Source organism: Thunnus maccoyii, chromosome 23, assembly GCF_910596095.1.
Source record: "Thunnus maccoyii chromosome 23, fThuMac1.1, whole genome shotgun sequence".
NCBI classification, from domain to species: domain Eukaryota; kingdom Metazoa; phylum Chordata; class Actinopteri; order Scombriformes; family Scombridae; genus Thunnus; species Thunnus maccoyii.
Genome location: NC_056555.1, coordinates 25,597,859 through 25,618,001, shown reverse-complemented (window position 1 = coordinate 25,618,001; position 20,143 = coordinate 25,597,859). Strand labels below are relative to the sequence as shown.

Sequence of the window (20,143 nt, the reverse complement as noted above, 5' to 3'; positions counted from 1 at the left end):
TGCTGAGAGTCATGAACACATCATTACTGCAGAAACAGAGACATTCACTCATCAGTTTACTGATGGATTTACTGTTGATACATGTGAACTGATAGCAGGCAAGTTTATCTGTACAGCACATTTCAACAAGGCAATTCAAAGTACTTTGCATAGAACATAAAAGGCATCAAGACTAAAAAATATAAATATAGAATATAAAATCAACACAAGGCAATATAAAAAAACAATTAAAAAGTATTAAATTGGAAAGAAAAAATAAGCTAAAATAGAATAAAACAGATAAAAGAGGAGAGTAAAAGTTACAGTACAGTGGAAGATATTAACCCTCAAATTTGGTTTAATAAAAGTCAAACAGAAAAGTCTTCAGCTGTGATTTAATAGAACTGAGAGTTGCAGCAGACCTGATCCAGACCACCTGAGAGGTCTGGATGCTTCATAACGTAGCAGCAGATCAGAAACCATTCATTACTTTATAAACCAACAGCATTATTTTAAAATCAATTCTTTGACAGACAGGACGCCAGTGTAAAGATCTGAGAACTGGACTGATATGATCCACTTTCTTGGTCTTAGTGACTCGAGCAGCAGCGTCTGAATCAGCTGCAGCTGTCTGATCAATTTTTTAGGGAGACCTGTGAAGACAGCGTTACAGTAGTCGAGTCTACTGAAGATAAATGCAGGACCAGTTTCTCCAAATCCTGCTGAGACATAAGTCTTTTAATTGTTGATATATTCTTCAGGTGATAGTAGGCTGACTTTGTAACTCTCTTAATGTGGCTGTTGAAGTTCAGGTCTGAGCCCATGATGACACCAAGATTTCTGCCTTTTAACATTATCGAGTGAAGCTGAGTGCTGACTTTTAAACGTTCTTCGTTGGCTCCAGAAACAATTATGTCCCCCGGTCCACCATGGCAATTACACACATGCCTCTGTGCATTTCCTGCTACTACTCTTCTCTACATCAACAAGAGAGAAAACACCTGAGAGTTTCTTTCTGTGACCAACAGAATATAAGAAAGACTTAAAAATATTAAAACTATGTAACGCAACCAGTCACAAATGTTTGGTCCATTCGGTCATAAAGGGTCATTTTGTCACCGTCAATGTCAAATTGACATCATCCTCTATGTCAAGTAACATAGTGTTCAGTTAACAGATGCTGTAATATTGATATATTATGACACTGTCTACATCAAAATGAGATAGTACTTTATGACAACTGACATTGTCGTTCTGCGTGTTCCTCATTAAGTCAAAATGATATAACAAACAGCCAATCATTTTGGCCACCAGGTGGAGCTCTAGTAGAGCTAAACTGAAAATACCTCCATCAGTAACTACACATTGCATTGAAGTTTTCTCTCCATAGGATATGATCACTTGTGAAGGTACAGTATGAAATGTCACAGCATCAATTCCTGCAGATTTCTGAAGTTTATCAGAAAAAGTTTGATAGAATATGAGGATAAAGTGGTAGGCTACAGGCTAGGTTTTTTATTGACCGTGTGTTACACTCTTGTTAGACGTTAATTAAGTTGAGTATTAGGTTTACATTAAACAAATTGTATACAATATTACATCATGTGTTTTAAAAAGTAAATTACCCATCTGAATGGTGGGTAATTTATTACATAATACATTATTGGTTAAAATGTTGTTAAAATACATGTCTGGACCTTTCACTACATTATTGGGTTTTATGACATTTTCAAACAAGTTAAAAGCATTATTTTTTTTTACATTTTCAGGAAATTATTACATTATTGGGTGCTATAAGCACCATTGCTCAGTTCAACACACTCAGGGGTTTTGTTGGAGGCTAATGTTGGTTAATGTTAGCAAACTTTAGATATTGTTGTATAACTGACATTATTGAATCAGTTTGCTGATCCTCGTGCTCACTATGAAATGACTCAGAAACCATTAAGAAAATAATAATGATGAAAGCAAATCTCTCTGACTTCAGAAATCATCTTTGGAAAATGATTCAGATCTTATTTTAAACTCTTAATCATAGCGGTAAAAACAGTGTCTGTCTGATTATATATTATTTGCAGAACCTGCTCATGTAATAATAACTTCACTACATTCACTGATAACTGTAAAATACTGATATATGTTCTGTAATAAAACCTCAACCACAACCTCTAAAGTCCTTCATTTGTTTTACCAGGTTTGAATGACGCCTCCATCACCCAAAGGAAGATAAATAGAAGAAAAGACTGTAAAATCCAATAATTACTAGAAATAAATAGAATAACTGAGTTCATTAACTTAACAGTTACAAACACAACCAACTGAAAAATCAACATTATTTACACTCACAACATTTGGAGCATGAGAACATCCTCACAGCTGGGACCAGTCTCAGTTGTTCCTCCTTTTCTTCTCTGATCTGTTCTCAAACTTCATCCAAAAGCTCAAAAGGAGCTTTTTGATCTTCTGATATACTGAGCAGTCGTTCATCTCCATCCGACACTGGAAGATGTTGATTCTTCTGCCAGGAGAGAATATGAATATGTACATCTTCCACAGATTGTTGATGACTCTCTGGATGGTTTCTGGACTGTTCTCTGTCCGACCCAGCAGGCCTCCTAAGAGACTCTGGTTGGACTCCAGAGAGAGGCCATGAAGGAAACGAACAAACAGGTCCAGGTGGCCATTTTTACTTTTGAGAGATTTCTTCATGGCTCCCTTCAGGAAGTGATCCAGAGATGGGTAATCATGATTACTGTCAGATGGGTCATGGCCATTTTTTTTTCTGAAACAAGCAACAAGTTGTGATTCCCTGTGTTTGTAGTATTTTCCCAGGAAGTCCTTCAGTACCTCTGTGTTGCTGCTGGTGTAACAGTGGTACATGTAGACTGCAGCCAGAAACTCCTGAACACTCAGATGAACAAAGCAGTAGACTGTTTCCTGGAAGATCACTTTCTCTCTTCTGAAGATCTTTGTACAAAATCCTGATAACACCAAGGCCTCTGTGACATCAAGACCACACTGCTCCAGGTCTTTTTGGTAGAATATGATGTTTCCTTCCTGCAGTTGTTCAAACGCCAGCCTCCCCAGCTTCAGAAGAAGTTCCCTGTCAGCCTCTGTCAGCTCCTGTGGATTCGTCTCATGTCCTTCATCATACTTGTTCTTCTTCCTCTTTGTCTGAAGCAGCAGGAAGACTGAGTACAGGTTAGTCAGGGTCTTGGGTAGCTCTCCTCTCTGGTCTGTAGTCCACATCTGCTCCAGAACTGTAGCAGTGATCCAGCAGAAGACTGGGATGTAACACATGATGTGGAGAATGCTGGATGTCTTGATGTGTGAGATGATTCTGCTGGACAGCTCTTCATTTCTGAATCTCTTCCTGAAGTACTCCTCCTTCTGGACGTCAGTGAAGCCTCGTACTTCTGTTACCCTGTCAACACATGTAGGAGGGATCTGATTGGCTGCTGCAGGTCGGGAAGTTATCCAGATGAGAGCCGAGGGAAGCAGCTTCCCCTCGATGAGATTTGTCAACAGCACGTTGACTGATGACTTCTGTTTGACATCAGACATGACCTCCATGTTGTTGAAATCCAGTGAAAGTCTGCTTTCATCCAGGCCGTCAAAGATGAACACAACTTTACAGTCTTTAGACTTGAGATTTTCTGCTGTGACCTCCTTTAATGTTGGATGGAAATCATGGATCAGCTTGAGGAGACTGTACCGCTCATCTTTGATCAAGTTCAGCTCCCTGAATGAAAGTGGAATCACCAGACTGACATCCTTGTTTTTTGAGTCCTCTGCCCAGTCCAGAGTGAACTTCAGCACTGAGAAGGTTTTTCCAACACCAGCGACGCCGTTCGTCAAAACGACTCTGATGTATTTCTGTTTGTCAGGTAAGGGTTTAAAGATGTCGTGACACTTGATTGGAGTGTTATGGCGGGTCTCTTTATTTATTCCCTCTGTGATGTAGAGCTCAGTGTAGATCGTGTTGAGGAGGGGTCTTTCATGTTCATCAATTCCTTCAGTCACATATTGAAATCTCTTCCTCAGACTGTTCTTATAATCTGAAACATCCTGCAGACCAGTTTCTGCTGAAAGAGAAGGAAAATATAGATTTGAACATCTATCAGTGTGTTTACATGCACTTACATAACCAGGTTACTCAGAGAAACCAGGTTATGTGGGTAATCTGGGAACATGTTAACATGCACAGTAGAAACCTGGTTACTGTAAATCTGTGTGTACAAGCAGCCAATCAGTGATCAGATTTCTCCTCTACACTGACCTTATTCTCAAAGCATGACTTTCTTATTTTATCAGTATTAGTGATAGAAGACGTTTGTTAGTCCTGACTTTTTCGTCTGTTTTGCTTTGTGTGTCTGAGTCAGAACTTTTCCTCACAACATAAATGTGTCTGAATTCAACAAACAGTGAAATGTTAAATGGTGGAAACCAACTTATTTAGACTTCTAGAGGACACTTTGTGTTAGTTGAAGTTTAGTTTAACTTTAAATACAAGGATAAATTACTCTGTGTAATGATCTCTCCTTTCATTCAACTGCTGTCGCTCTGAGCTGCTCAACAGTCTTTTGTTAAGTACATGTTATGTTTTTACATGGCAGAGAAACTGACATAATAAAAATAATAAATTTAATTTGCACCGCACTTTTTATTCATAGTAAAATGATCCACAACCCCAATTACAATAACCGATAAGAGTTACTTTGTGGGACCACCTGTCAGAATTACGTCACTGCCCACCTGTGGGGCATTGTAATCAAATGACGACCCCCCCATATTATTTGCAGTGTGACAAATCAATCTCTAACATTATTTCTACATATTTTTGTTAACACATTACTATTAATAGAACACTGTAACTCATAACTCATGTAATAATGTATGAAATGTATGTGACACTGCTTTTCAGATTCCTTCTCCTAACTTACCTTTTGGTCCTGAGTGAGAGTTTTGTAAACGCTGCACCAGATCATTCCTGCTGATCTTTTCTAAAACCTCCATGGTCAGCTGCAGAGCTCCATGATCCTGATGTTTCTGTACCATTAGATCCACTGTTTCCCACCTTCCTGCTTTCTCCAGCTGAGCCACTGGGATGTGTTTAAAGCCCTCCAGGATGTCATCCAGCTCCAGGAACCACTTGAACTTCTTAAACTCATCTTCTTTTAAGTCTTCCAGAGTATTCCAGAGCTCCTCTTTAAGTTTCGCCATTATGCCCCCCTGCTGAAAATAAGAGACATTTTAAACAGGAAGGACATGTATTCAGTTCTCATCTCATGACACTTTACCAGTATGACTTCTGTACATGTGCATGTTAAATGTAAATCATCTACTGCCTGAACAGAAAGACAGAAAGAATCTGGGAACAATTTGGTAAATTTTCAAGTCAATCTGAAAAACCAGAAAACTAAAATCAACAAACAAAACTTTGGGAGAAGCTAGCTACCTAACTGGCTAACTGGTACCTGCAGTCCAGGTCTGGTTCTGGATCTTTCTGCACACTGGGGACAGGAGGAGTCTCCTGATGGAGCAGACTGGTCCCAGTATGAGCTGATGCACTGTCTGCAGAACCAGTGTCCACAGCTGGTAGAGACTGGATCCTTCAGGACGTCCTGACACAAAGAACAGCAGGACTGCTGCTCCTCCACAGAAACACCCCTCCTCTTCCTCTTCCTCTTCCTCTTCCTCTTCCTCTCTCTGTGGACATGAACACATTCTTTATGACACATGAAATTAGTGGTGGCCAACCGACAGCTCACAAGTTGATGCAGTTCTTTCCCTCCATAAACAGTCCAGACTGTCAGTATTTGGACAGTTACACATTTTTTGTTCTTCAGGCTCTGAGCTTCAGCACATTCAGTTAAAAAATAAAATAAAATAATATATATTATTATTACAAGGGTTCAAAAGTAATTAGACAGACACAACAATGTGCCAACAAAGGCAGAGAAGAAGAAGAAGAAGACTGCAAACTAGTAAACATGGATGTAAACAATGCAGGATTTAAAATACCAGCTTCAAAAATCAGCTTTGCAAATGTTTCATGAGGAGGGAAATGGATTCAACACATTTGTTAGACCACAAGGATTCACACAATGTGTTTTGGCTCCTTTAAGCTTCTATGAGACATTAAAAGTCAGGAAAAATAAGCAGGAGACAACTGAGCAAAACAGAAAAGTCCACTTGTGAAAAATAACAGACTGCTGCTCTTTAGTCTTGTGTTGTGGTGCTGAACAGAGAGCTCTGCTAAATATCTTCATAATGCATCTTTTCATTTGTGTTTCTCTCTCTCACTGTTTCTGCTATAATCTCTCTCCCTCTGTGTCAGTGTCATACAACAGTTTTACACATTTGACTTTTCCCAAACGTTAAATGTCAGACTCAGTTTCCTCTGCTGCAGGTCAGTCTGCAGTGATAAATCAGCTGCAGCAGGCTGTTTGTATACATTTACATTACTTCCTCCCATATTTTGTGTCTTTGAACAGGAACACGTTAAGACACATTTTACCTTCACAAAACCCCGGAGCAGTCCTTTAGTAAATAAGGAGACACAATGTGACTTGTTACTAAATCCTTAGTAAATATCACCCTGGGTTACCTGCTACTACTTTAGATTGTTAGACTGGAAAATCAAATAGCAATAGCAGCCCTGTCTCTGTCTCTGGTTAACATGTACATGAAGATCTGTTCTAGATTACAGCTGAATGGAAGCTAGTTCATTATTTCTTTCCACTGTGTTTCCTTCATATCTACACAACAACCTTAATGAAACCGTCTCACTGAATCATCTGCAGGTCAGTTTACAGTAGAAACAGTCTCTTACTTTGTGTCTGAGGGTCCAGGTTCATTACTGACGGCTGGAGGACGATCTTTAGAACAGTCGCTCTTCATAGACAGACATCTGGATATCAGAGACTCTGCTCCGTCCTCATCTTCCTCCAAATCCTTCATCTTCTGGAGTCTGAGAGGTAAACCAGTAACACTGGAGACACACACACATACACAGTATAATAAACCCAGTCCTTCCTCTCAACTTAGTAGCTTCTTATTAGTTTACATGACTTTAACTACAACCATGTGTGTTTTCCAGCCATCACAAAGATAAACTTTGACTCTGATTTAAATCCAACAAACAGACTTCAGATAAACATCTGTGTGGTTCTTAACTGTGAGGACGCAGAAACCAGGAAACGAACAAAGGAAACAACGTTTGAAGACGTCAACGCTGTGATTTCATAATTTTCTGACACAGTTTGATCAATTAAACAGTTAATCAGTAAAATAATCAGCAGATTGATCAATAATGACAGTAATCATTATTTGCAGCTCTAATATTAACACTCACCCTGCCTTGGACTGTTTTCCTCCTTCTGCTCTGTTGACTTTAAAATGGAGTCTGACTGAATACTTTCACTTCCTGTGTTCCTCTCTTCTTTACTGGAAGTCACGTGTGTGTGTGTATGTGTGTGTGTGTGTGTGTGTGTGTGTGTGTATGTGTGTGTGTGTCTAGAATCTTGCTGTTAGATACAAACAAACAGACATGAAGATTTTCTGTGTCATCAGATGAAGTCAAACAGATAAATCTGCACCTACAGTCCACAGGGAGACTAAACTAGACCCTCTGACAGTGAAATAATGATCATAATACTGTAACACTCAGGCTGCGTCACCAATGTTCTTCTGACAGCAACAACTGTCAGACTTCCTGTCCAATTCCTCACCTCAGTATACATAAACACAAAGAAAAAAAACGAATCTATTTATGATCAGTGTTAATATATATAACAGTCTTGGTTGTAGGTTTCTATTGTAACCAAAATATCAGTAATTAAATGAGGTTTCTACTATGACAACCAGTACTGCCACCACCTGCACATCATCACCGTTCAGCCTGCTGATGTGTTGGTATCTGCTGTGGCAACAGGTGTCATCAGGTCCTCCAGCAAGTTATGCTGAATCTATCTATGCTTCATCTATTCATTATTCTATAGGCCATAAGTATTTAAACCCTGCAAGATGTTTCTAAGAAGGCTAATTGCATATTAGAAACACAGCATTAGACCAGACAGTTTCATACACGCTACAATGACTCACCAGCAGCTCAGCTTTTATGTTTGCTTTTTTTTTTTTTTTAGCACAAATACTGTCATATACGGTACCATGGTGAAATGTCAGGAGGTTATGAAGGTATGAAAAAATAGATACCACCCCAGCCTACATCAGATAAGATCAATAAACTCAACAGGATCAGAACTCAACATGATGGATAGTTTAAAAAACAGGATCTAAATCAATGCAGCAGAACCAGAGATATTTTTTATTTCACGTTCTTCTTTTCTGTCAAAACCTGGTGCCTACATTACCCACAATGCAACACAACTCCACAATGCAAAGCAACTCGATTCAGTCCATTGTACAGATTCAGGTGTGTTATGCTAGTAGAGACTAATGTAGCCTGGAGCTGCTGCCTCCAGCAGAGATGAGGAGCTACAGAGATCTGCTAACCTCACTTCTTTCTAACTCAATGCACGGAGAGAGACAGGAGTATGACATGCAATAAGAGTCCCACAGCTGGGAGTTGAACCATGGTCGTTTTGTTTATGTTTTATGAGCCTTAACCATTAGACCACCAAGGCGCCCCAACTTGTGCTCTCCAACACCTGCAAACACACTATGATGTGTAAAATTGGTGAAGTTGCCCTTTAACCTCCATGTTATCTGTTATGGATATTCCATAACTGACCAGGACAACAGAATGTCAAGCTGTACTCTTCTGTTCTCTCAAACAGAAGATAACACATGTTGTTTAATAAACCAGGAGCCTCACAGGCGAACCAAGGCCAGAATGCAGGTCATCATCAGACGCAACAAGACAAACCAAAGATACAGATTTAGGTCATAGGTTTATGATTCGGAACTGACGAACTAGTTTCTATGATTGGCTTAAAGGCTGGTTTTGGACTGTGAGGGTCAGACGAGTTTGGGGACACCGTACGAACAGGAGGTGTCCCTTGAGTCGCTCTCCCTTGCAAGGTTCTTCATTAAAGTTTTCCCAGAATCATCATACGAAGTTTGGTTTGGTCTTCTCTTCTTCAAACTGACAACTGCCAGTGCATCAGCTCCGAAAATCCACAACAATTTGGCGTCACGAACAGGATTTCAACACAACAAAGACGTGGTAAGTGCATAATTTTATTTTATTATTGTGCCTTACCATGTCTGCGTTTGACGAAATCACAAAGAAACTGTGCATCACTTTCACTTTAAAGGTGGTCACAAAGTGAACAAAAAAAAAAGCAAAAAGCTGATGGTTAAAGAATCTAAACACATGAAAATGTGTTGAAACTGTGCAGTGATAAGCAGGTGCAAAGCATGTGGTTGTGAAGAGGTAAAAAAAGGCAGAGTTGAGTGAGTCTTAACTCCTGCAGTGCCACAAAAGTGGCTGGGATTTCTGGGCTAGCTTCGGGCTACGTCCGGCACAGGGGGACCCACCTGAGGTTTAAACTATAGAAAAGACGTTTTCGGGGTAGGATTTGGCCTATTTCGTTTAAGCCAAGATCGGGGATCATCCACTCTGTGTCCTGTGAGAAATGTTTTCAGACTTGGGATTCTAAGTCCTAGAGTCGGGCGCCGGTAAAAATTTTTTCAAACAATAAACAGTGTACACAAGACGAAGAGTTGCTTCGTCGGTTTGGCTTCAGATCACTGCTATTGCACCAGGAAGAGAGGTGTAAAAAAAAGAACTTCGGTGATGCTGGGAAAGTTTTGATGTGTCTGTTTTGTGTTTGATGTGTTTGTTTGTGTGATGTTTTTAATGTAAATGTGTTAAAATGGGCAACAACACGTCTAAAGCAGTGAGTAGAACACAATCTACTACAAAATTAATTCATTCACCAAAACACAAGAGAAAGAACAAATCTGTTTCAGTAGGAAACAAACGCACCAATTCAGAAGTAAAAGGTCAATCTGCCATTGATAAGCTTCCCGAAGCAAACCCCCACACACTCACAGATGCACAATATAGAGCGATGTTTTCTCCACAATCTCCGGCGGGAGTTGTTGGTAGATTGAAAGGATGGACTTTTGTGTTTCCATTTTCTTCCCTTATGAATCAGTGGACAGATGGCGAATGGCCATACGAAGGAGCGTTTGATAGAGATAAGCTTCAGATTGCTGAGTACAATGTTAACCCAGATTTTGGAAATCCATCTTGGGATAGTGGGTATATGAAAGATTGTGTAAATGTGTGGTTAACTGTTGCTCGTCAGAGGTGTGGAGTGAGTCTGGATGAAAAAAGAGTTGATCGTTTTTCTGATGAGTTCAGAGCAGCAGTGGAGAACTGTGTTAAATGTGTGACAGCATGTCACTTGCCTATGTTGGAAGCAGAGTTGCAAACCAGAGCTACAGAAATGATGAAAATTAAACAGAGGCATGGTGAGAATGTGAAGGCCATTTCCAAAGCTATCATATACGGTTGGGCAAAACGGCAAACTGATGCTCCCTCTCCACAAACTTTGTTGACCATTGTATCCAAAGCTGGAGTGCCTTTGCAAGAGTCACACACAAACAAAACAATGATTTCAATTTTTCCACAACTTTCACCTTCAAACCCCTTTTCAGCTGCTAACATGACTGATCAAACCATTTCACAACAAGCAAAGACTGACGATGAATTTCTCTTACTAGCCGCAGCTGTTGAGGGACAAAGACTACAGACTGAAGTAGAAAATAGAGAAGAGCAGATAGCAGCTAGAGAAAGGGAAAGAGACAGTCAGGCTGCTAGAGAAAGGGAAAGAGTTAAACAGGAAAAGAAAGATAGAGCCGACGAAGAAAAAGCTAGGAAAGCTGCAGAAAAAGAAAAGAAAGCTAATTTGTCATTCAAACAGGAAAAAAGCCAGAAAAGAAAGGAAAAGAAAAGACATTTAGCTGCCGTTGCTGAAGAAACAGAGATAGACACTCAGGACAGCTCAGGAGAAAGTGAGGTAGAACTTGAGTTACAAGGAGCCAGAGGTAAGGGGGAGGAGTCTGACACAGACCATAGTGACGACACAGAACCTGCAGTCAGGCCAAAGATGACACAGAGACGACCCCACACTGCAAGTAGCAAAACTCAGAGACGAGGTACAACTAGAATGACACATTCACATCTGGAAAGACATACAAGATCGAAAACTAACATTTTAGAGCCCCCTCTAAACATTACATCCACCTCAATAAATGCTCCAAAAATCATGGTTGGCAACACAGCTGTCTGCAAACCATGGACTCCTGCTGAGATAGTTGGAATGACACAAAATGCCCCCAATCCGACCACAAACCCAGATGAATACTGGGGATGGTTAAGATATGTATGCTCTGTGTATAACTGTCTGATACCTGATGTTGAACAATTACTTGCTGGCTCATACAGAACGGAGTGGGATTTGTGCAAAGGTGAATTTCTTTTCCCTGCTCGGACAGAGGATGGCCAGTGGCCTCCTCATAGAACCATGATTGACTGGTTAAATGAAGAAGCAAAAACAGCAATAAGAAAATGTGCACGACAGCGCACTGACTTTAATAAAGTAATTCACTGTGTCCAAGATGCATATGAAACTGTACCTGAGTTTGTTAACAGATTTACACGTACTTGGGATAGCAATGCAGGAATAGGACGAGAAGGAAATGAATATTTTGTTGTTACAACCTTTGTGCAAAATCTAAAACCAAATGTTGCAGCTGCATACAAATTGTCTGTCACCGATTGGCAAACCAAAGACTGGAAAGCAACGGTAAACAAAATGATGGCGCTAGATAGGTGTGAAGTTTTTGCTGAAGACAAATCTGCCTCCTTCCCAAAACAAACGTTACAGCATGCGCGACAGGGGGGTGGACAACAGCATTTCAAAAACAATAACAAGCGAAAACCGGGAAAGTGTCACAAATGTGGGAAAGCGGGACATTGGGCTAATGAGTGTAGAAGTGGTCGTCGTCAGAACAAGCAAAATTACCCATTCCAGGATCACCAAACAAGGAATTTCCAACAAACAGCCCCCCTTGCTTTACCACAACAACAACAACAACCACTACCACCTCCTCCACATGTTGATAATGTGAATCATGGACAATATTACAATCAAGCATAGGGAGGCCATAGAGGGGCAGGATCAGAAAAAACATTTCCCATTCAAGCAGCTGTAATTCGACTTTCAAAAGATCCTTCAGAAGATCCAATAATGCCTGTTGAAGTAAATGGTAGTAGAGTTGACATTATGGTAGATAGTGGGGCCACAATTTCCACTGTTAAAGCTGATGAGCATGTATGTACACCAACACCTAATTTTGTCACCACCGTGGGTGTTTCCGGCGTTCCTGTTGTTGAGCCACTATCACAGAGAGCTAAAATAACTGTTGAAGGTTCAGATGTGCAACATTCTTTCCTGATTTCTGAGAAAAGTCCAATTAATCTCATGGGACGAGATTTACTTTGCAAGCTACATGCCACCATTCAATGCACACCTGATGGATTGTTTTTAAGCCTACCTGATGTGAAGGCTGCTCATGCATTTCAGTTTTTGAAAACTATTGCTGATTGTTTGTATTGTTGGTCATTGACTGATTTTAACATGGCTTCCAGTTTCACAGTATCTAGCATTCAAAAAATTGCTCAAATTTCACCAGCATGTGCAACACAGATGTCTGCCATGAGGCCTGTACTACAGTGTCACTGTACAGCAGCATTTAACCCCCCAGAGGTGTACAAACAATTAGCTGATGTGTTTTTGAATACACAAGAGGGGTTGGAGTGTGAACAATGTTTGTTTGTTGGTCCACAGGGATGTGCAATTCCAATTCGGTTATCTGACGCACAGCGCAAATTGGTTAATGATAAAGATTCATTTCCATACATCACTGTAGCTGTCTCTCCTGGCTGTGACCCACAACAGCTTGAAAGCATGGTGGCACAGTGCCAGGCATTGAGAGGAGCTGCGCAGACTCCTCAAACTCAAACAATAACACACTTGGGCCTTGAGCTGTACATGTTATCTTTAACTGAGCACATCCAGCTACCTCAGAGTAGGTTTGTTTTGCAACAACCACCCCTCCCCACACAGTATGGGCCTCCATCAGAGCTTTCAGAGGTTCCATCTATTTTATGGGCTAAACATAAAAACCATGTGGGTTTTGTGAATTCGGCTCCACCTCACGAAGTCACACTCAAACCTGGTGCTAAACTACCAATGGTCAGGCAATACAATTTGCCACACAAGTCAATTGCTGGTATTGAAGGTGTAATTCAGTCTTTACTGGATCAAGGTGTGTTGGTTCAAACAACAAGCCCATGTAACACACCCATTTTACCCATTCCAAAAGCAAACCGCCCAGATGAATGGCGTTTTGTACAAGATTTGCAAGCTATTAATAGCATTGTAGTGCCAACAGCTCCAATTGTGCCAGACACAAATTCGATTTTAGCTTCACTACCATCCAACTCAACACACTACACAGTCATTGATTTGAGTTCAGCTTTTTTCTCAATCCCGTTGCATCCAGATAGCCAGTATCTGTTTGCATTCACATTCAAAGGAAAACAGTACACCTGGCAGCGTTTGCCTCAGGGTTTTGTCGAGAGTCCTACAGTTTACGCAGCAGCAGTGAAACGGGACTTGGATGACCTCCACTTTCCAGGGGGCTCCACTCTCCTACAGTATGCAGATGACCTCCTGATAGCTTCACCATCACAGGAAGCTTGTCGAACGGACTCCATCTTGCTCCTACAGAGACTAGCTGAGTGTGGTCATAGAGCATCACTTGCCAAACTGCAATTTTGTCGGTCTGAGGTGACATACTTGGGTCATGTTTTGAAAAATGGACAGCGCCTGTTGTCACCGGAGAGGTTGAAACTGCTGGTTAACATGCCTCCTCCCACAACCAAGAAACAAATGCTCTCGTTCTTGGGGATGGCGAATTATTGCAGACATTGGATCTTTGAGTATGCTGCTATGGACTCTGTTTTGCGAAACGCCACACTGCAATCAGCTCCTCCCAAGGTGCAGTGGACTGAGGACATGAACAAAGCTTTTCAGGACCTGAAACATGCTCTCACCTTGGCTCCGGCATTGGGGCTGCCGGACTATCATCAGCCGTTCCATCTGCATGTACATGAACGAGATGGCTTTGCTACAGGCATTCTCGTGCAAAGACATGGGTCTCATTACCGTCCAGTTGCGTACTACTCCTCTCGACTAACCCCTGTGGTTCTTGGCATGCCAGGTTGCTTAAGAGCGGTGGCCGCCGTTGCCATCATGATTGAGAAATCTTCTCCAATTGTACTGGCTCATGACTGTGTTGTGCACGTTCCACATGCAGTACTTCACATCTTGAACACATCTGCTACCCAACACATGACAGCTGCACGTCGTTCAGGCTATGAAGCAATCATTCTTCATAGTCCACACATCACTTTAAAACGCTCACCTCCATTGAATCCAGCTACTCTCCTTCCATTGATTGACACAGATGATGAGCATGATTGCATCACAACTATTGACCTGTGTACATCCCCAAGGCCAGACTTGTTGCAGACACCAATACCCAATTCTGATTTGATTTTTTACACTGATGGTTCAGCTAGCAGACCATCTGATAGCACACATCTAGCTGGCTATGCAGTAGTTAACGATTGGGGGGTAGTAGAGGCAAAAGCACTGCCTCCAGGTACCTCTGCTCAAGCAGCAGAACTGTATGCTCTAACTAGAGCGTGTATTCTTGCTTCTGGTAAGGTGGCAACTATTTACACTGACTCAAGATATGCATTTGGCGCTGCTCATGATTTTGGCCAGTTATGGAAGATGAGAGGTTTTGTGTCATCTTCTGGAAAACCACTACAGCATCACACTTTGGTTAATGACCTGTTAGATGCTATTTTGCGCCCATCTCAGCTTGCAATCATCAAATGTGCTGCTCACACGAATGGAACTGATCCTGTTTCACGAGGAAATGCAATGGCTGACACTGCAGCCAAACAAGCGGCACTTTCCTCTCCCTCTTTGGTACTTCAATGTGCCTCCACACAACCTACCAATCCAATTCCAGTTCCTTCCGCTAATGATGTCGTGACAATGCAAAATCACGCTGATGACAGGGAGCGAAGTCTTTGGTTGCGTAAAGGTTGTAAAGTTGACGCGGAGTCTGGCTTGTGGCTCCACCCTGATGGTCGACCGGTTTGCCCTCGAGCTCTCCTTCATGTACTGGCACGTGTGACGCATGGTCCAGCGCATGTTGGAAGAGGGGTGATGAATGATGTTATTCGCTCACAGTGGTTTGCTCCAGGCATTACTCAAGTTTCACAAACACTTGTGGATAGTTGTATGATATGTCAACAGACCAGAAAAAAGAATAGCACAGTGAAACATGACCACTTAGAACCCCCATCAGGTCCTTTTGTAAATATGCAAATAGATTTTGTACATATGCCAAGCTCACAAGGCTTCAAATACTTGCTAGTCATAACCGACAGGTTCTCGAAGTGGGTAGAAGCTTTTGCAACGAAAAAAGAAGATGCAAGAACAGTTGTAAAGTGTCTGCTAAAAGAGGTAATCCCTAGGTACGGAGTGCCGCAGGGAATAGATAGCGACAGAGGTCCAGCTTTTGTGTCAAAAATCACTCAGGGACTGTCAGAAATCTTAGGATTTAAGTGGCAGTTACATGTTCCTTATCATCCACAGAGTTCAGGTCAAGTTGAGAGAATGAATGCAACTATCAAAGACAGATTGACCAAAACAGTCCTAGCCACAGGCCTGAAATGGCCTGATGCACTGCCGATTGTGCTGTACTCCATTCGGAGTGCACCAAGTGCAACTACAGGACTGAGTCCTCACGAGGTGCTGATGGGAAGACCAATGTCCACAGGGACAAGTCCCCCACTGACACCACACAAAGCTACTCTGCTTTGGACGGATGAGTTCATGACTGAGTATGTGAAAAGACTAACAGAGATTTTGAGAAAGTATCATTTACAGGTGGCTGACAGACTCCCCAAACCATCGGAAGAACCAATTCATTCCTTTCGAGAAGGTGACCTGGTATTAATCAAATCTCTGGAAAAAGTGTCTTTGTCTCCTAGGTGGAAAGGTCCATACCAGGTGCTGCTGACTACTAGGACGGCCCTGAAGGTCGAAGGCAGAGCAGAATGGATCCACGCCACAAGGTGCAGACTGGCCCCCCCAACCACTGGCGGAGGAGAGCAGAGCCCTGGCAGGTAACCGGATGGTTACTCCTTTTTTCTCTCCTGTTTAGTAGGTTCGGGCAGGGGACAGGTCAAGTCGGTCCAAATGAGAGAGAGACAGGAGTCTCTCTGATTCCAGGCGAAGGAGAGCGGAAAGGCTTTCCTTCTCATGACACAGTCGGTGCCATGAACCCAGTGCCCCATGGACAGGGGCGCCCTTTGCAGAATGATCCAGAAAATGCAGACCAAGAGCCAGATCTTGGACATACGGACAAATCAATGAGCCCATTGGGACTCTACAACACTTTACTTTTTCTCGAGGTAGATGGTCTACATATGATAAAACACTGTTTGAGACGAAGCAGAGTTCATCCACGTCGACGAAGGACTGGATGAGGCGTTTTCACCCAGAGGATCCCTCCAGGAGGATGGATTCCACATCACCATGCATCGTATGTGCTAGTAACCTCTCCATGGTGATGGCCCTCTACTGTACGCAAAGTGCATGGGTTGAAGACTTCACTTTGTGATTGATTTGTTTTATTGTTATGATGTAATCAAATGTTTGTATGACTCCCCTTTAAGTTGCTAGGATTTCATCTAGTAAGAGGCAGGAAGTGTCTTGTCTTAGGTTGTTTGCGCATGTGACTGGTGACCTCTGTCAATGACCTCCTTTAACGCTTTGGTGTTCTAGGAGATCTTCTTTGAGGATTTGCCTCACTACTGCCCCTGGTGGTTGGAAGACAGAACTCATGGGTCACATGACAGTTGTTTTAAAGGGGTACATAAGAGGGGTTTTTTATCTAATTTACTGATTGTTTGCTTTTATTGTTATTGCATTATGTGTTTAAATGATTATGTGTTTTGATGATTTTACTTTTGATTTTGTTCAATGCAATTGTTGATTCTTGTATTACTTTTGTGTGAGAATTGTTATCTGTTGTGCGGATGTTGTTTCTACTCTGTTTGTGCCCTTACAGTCCACCAGTCCAGTCATAAATTGGTAATTTGTATTGATCTTTTGATCAATAAGAGGGGATTGTTATGGATATTCCATAACTGACCAGGACAACAGAATGTCAAGCTGTACTCTTCTGTTCTCTCAAACAGAAGATAACACATGTTGTTTAATAAACCAGGAGCCTCACAGGCGAACCAAGGCCAGAATGCAGGTCATCATCAGACGCAACAAGACAAACCAAAGATACAGATTTAGGTCATAGGTTTATGATTCGGAACTGACGAACTAGTTTCTATGATTGGCTTAAAGGCTGGTTTTGGACTGTGAGGGTCAGACGAGTTTGGGGACACCGTACGAACAGGAGGTGTCCCTTGAGTCGCTCTCCCTTGCAAGGTTCTTCATTAAAGTTTTCCCAGAATCATCATACGAAGTTTGGTTTGGTCTTCTCTTCTTCAAACTGACAACTGCCAGTGCATCAGCTCCGAAAATCCACAACATTATCTACATTAGCCTATCAACTAACAAGGCAGAAACATCAATGAAAATACTCATCTTACATGTCACAAACCTTGTTTTATGTTTTTGAACCAACAGTACTTGTTGGAGACTGAGTTTACTCAACGCGCTCTATATATGAATTTAACAGGTCCAGAAAATTACCAGCAAAAAGTTCAGACAAATAAAACCCAATAAGTTTTCAGTAACAATAATTACAAAAACCTCATACAGCAAACAGCTCATAATATCATTTAACTGAAACTACATTCATTTAATGGAGCTTTGAACTCATTTAAAAACTTTCATTACTTAACAGCTCTCTGCTAAAACACACTATGGAGGCTCAATGTTGTTTTTTTAAGTGCTCTGATAAAACAATGAGAAAAAAATTCATGTTTTTGGTTTAGTCACAAAGATAACACTGAGGTGTAGACAGACTGAAAGTGAATCACATTTACAGCAACATCACCAACATCACTCATTTCATAGCCAATCAATCAATTGATCAATCAGCCACCAAGAAAACTGACAGACACATAATGTAGCGACGGGAAGAAAACATGGAAAAATGTCCCACTTATACAAAGCATCAGCAGATACCAGTGTGAGGGAGAGGAAGCAGGTTAAAGGAGTGTTACACACTCTGCATCATAAAGAAAGTTCACTAACCAAGACCACTCCTTCTAGAGTATGGATTTAATGGTTTATTGGGAGTGTGATGGAAGAGCAGGGTGAAAAAGAGGAAGGATAGTTAGAGGGATGGTTGGAGAGGGAAGGATGGATGGGGGAAGGGAGAGGGTCGGGGGAGTGAGGATGCGGGGGTGAGGGTCGAGGTCATGGGATGCGGGATGAGGGAGTAAGGGTCGAGGGGATGAGGGTCGAGGGATGGGGAGAAAGAAGAGCAGGCGGGAAAGAGGGGAAGGAGGGAGTGGATAGGAGAGTGATAGATGAAAGGAGGAGAGGCGTCGACGTCGGGGAGGTAAGTGGGAACAAGTGAGTCGAGACTCAGGGTGGGGGTGCTGTCTCGATGATCCGGAATCTGTACGAAGCCCCCAAAGAGACTTCAACCAGAGAGGCGAGAATGGGATTTCTTTATGTTATCCAGGTCGTGATGGATGTAGGTATGATAGGCGGGGGATGACCAACGGCTGAGGATTTTGATGATGTTGTTGGGAATACCTTGTCTAGAGGCGGTGGAAGCGGCTCCAATGCGGAATGAGTGTCCTGAGAACTTGTTAGGGGGTATTCCGGATCTGGCAAGTACTGAGCGCATGTGGTGATGGCACCAAAAATGTGTTGCTACCCTTCCCGTTTCCGTGATGAACAGAGGGTCTTGAGGGGAAGCTCGGTTGGCTAGTCTTGTGTTGATGTACTCGTGGATGGGTTTGTAAGGACTTATGTATGAATCTAGGCGGAAAAGGTAGATGGGTTGAGGTTGACCCGACTGGTTGGTCTTGCTGCGTTTGAGGTGGTAGATGTGTGTGTCTGAAGAGTGGAAAGAGATGTCGGACAATGTGGCGTGTAGTGATGGATCAAAGGAGTAGGAGGGAGCTGTGATTTCTGAGCAGCGTAGGATGCCGAAAAAGGATAGTAAAAACATGGACTCTAGGGTTTTGTCTATGTGGGGAGACATGTAGCCTGTGCAGAGTGTGTGAATGCATCGGACCAGAAGGTCCGACGTGAGGGGTGAACGTTTTGGTGTGGGGTGCGGTTCCGCCTTGCGGAGACCTTTAATTAACATATTAATATGAGAGTGGGACAAGGCTGGGCATGGTGCCAGTGCCAGTGGAGAAATTGACTCCACTGAGGTATGGTGGAAGACTTGATCTTGAGCTGAGTGTGGGAGAATGTAATGAAGCAGGAGAGGGTAAGAATGTCCAGTGAAGGGAATGGGAGTCCGTGGGAGACGTGAAAGGCTTTAAAGGAATTCCAGCCGGTGAGGTATGAAGATAGTGTTCGAGGGGCGACGTTGTTGATGATGTTGTCCCGTGAAATGGTGACCAGTTGTAGCTATGGAGAGAAGGTGTGACAAGAAAGATCGGCCCTGAGGGATGATGCGGGTGGCGTAGTTGAAATGGCCCAGCAGAGAGAGTAATTGATGTTTGGTGCATGTGTTGGCCATGAGAAAGTTTTGAATGAGTAGAGAAATGCAGTGGAGTTTCTCAGTAGGCAGAGATGCTTGGAGTGTAATGGAGTTGAGGGTGATGCTGAGGAATTCCAGGGATGTGCTTGGGCCTTCTGTTTTTTCTGGAGACAGGGGAACGCCGAGATCGGTGAATGCGGAAGTCATTGTGGTGAGACCGTATGACGGGGGCGAAGACGGTGGCGTGACCGTGAGGAAGTCATCAAGTAGGTGGATGACATACGGGAGTTTATAATTGTTGGAAAGAATCCAGCAGAGGGCTTCGGACAATGAGTCGAAGATTTTTGGGCTGCTCTTGCTGCCGAAGGTTAGACGTGCGGCAAAATAGTATGCGCCCTTCCAG

General features: G+C 42.3%; 2 protein-coding genes across 2 annotated transcripts in view; one reads left to right on the top strand and one right to left on the bottom strand.

Moving 5' to 3' along the window:
* Positions 1-5,659, bottom strand: part of LOC121891262 (NACHT, LRR and PYD domains-containing protein 12-like) — an 82,716-nt gene extending 77,057 nt beyond the window's left edge. The window contains exon 1 of the mRNA XM_042404088.1: positions 5,457-5,659. The gene's annotated coding sequence lies outside the window, so the exon portion shown is untranslated. The remainder of the gene's footprint in view (positions 1-5,456) is intronic.
* A 6,174-nt stretch (positions 5,660-11,833) lies between these two features.
* On the top strand, positions 11,834-16,514 carry LOC121890609 (protein NYNRIN-like). The gene has a single exon (XM_042403045.1). It carries the CDS (start codon positions 12,207-12,209, stop codon positions 16,233-16,235), a length of 4,029 nt encoding a protein of 1,342 aa, XP_042258979.1. The 5' UTR covers positions 11,834-12,206; the 3' UTR covers positions 16,236-16,514.
* Positions 16,515-20,143: the final 3,629 nt, after the last annotated feature.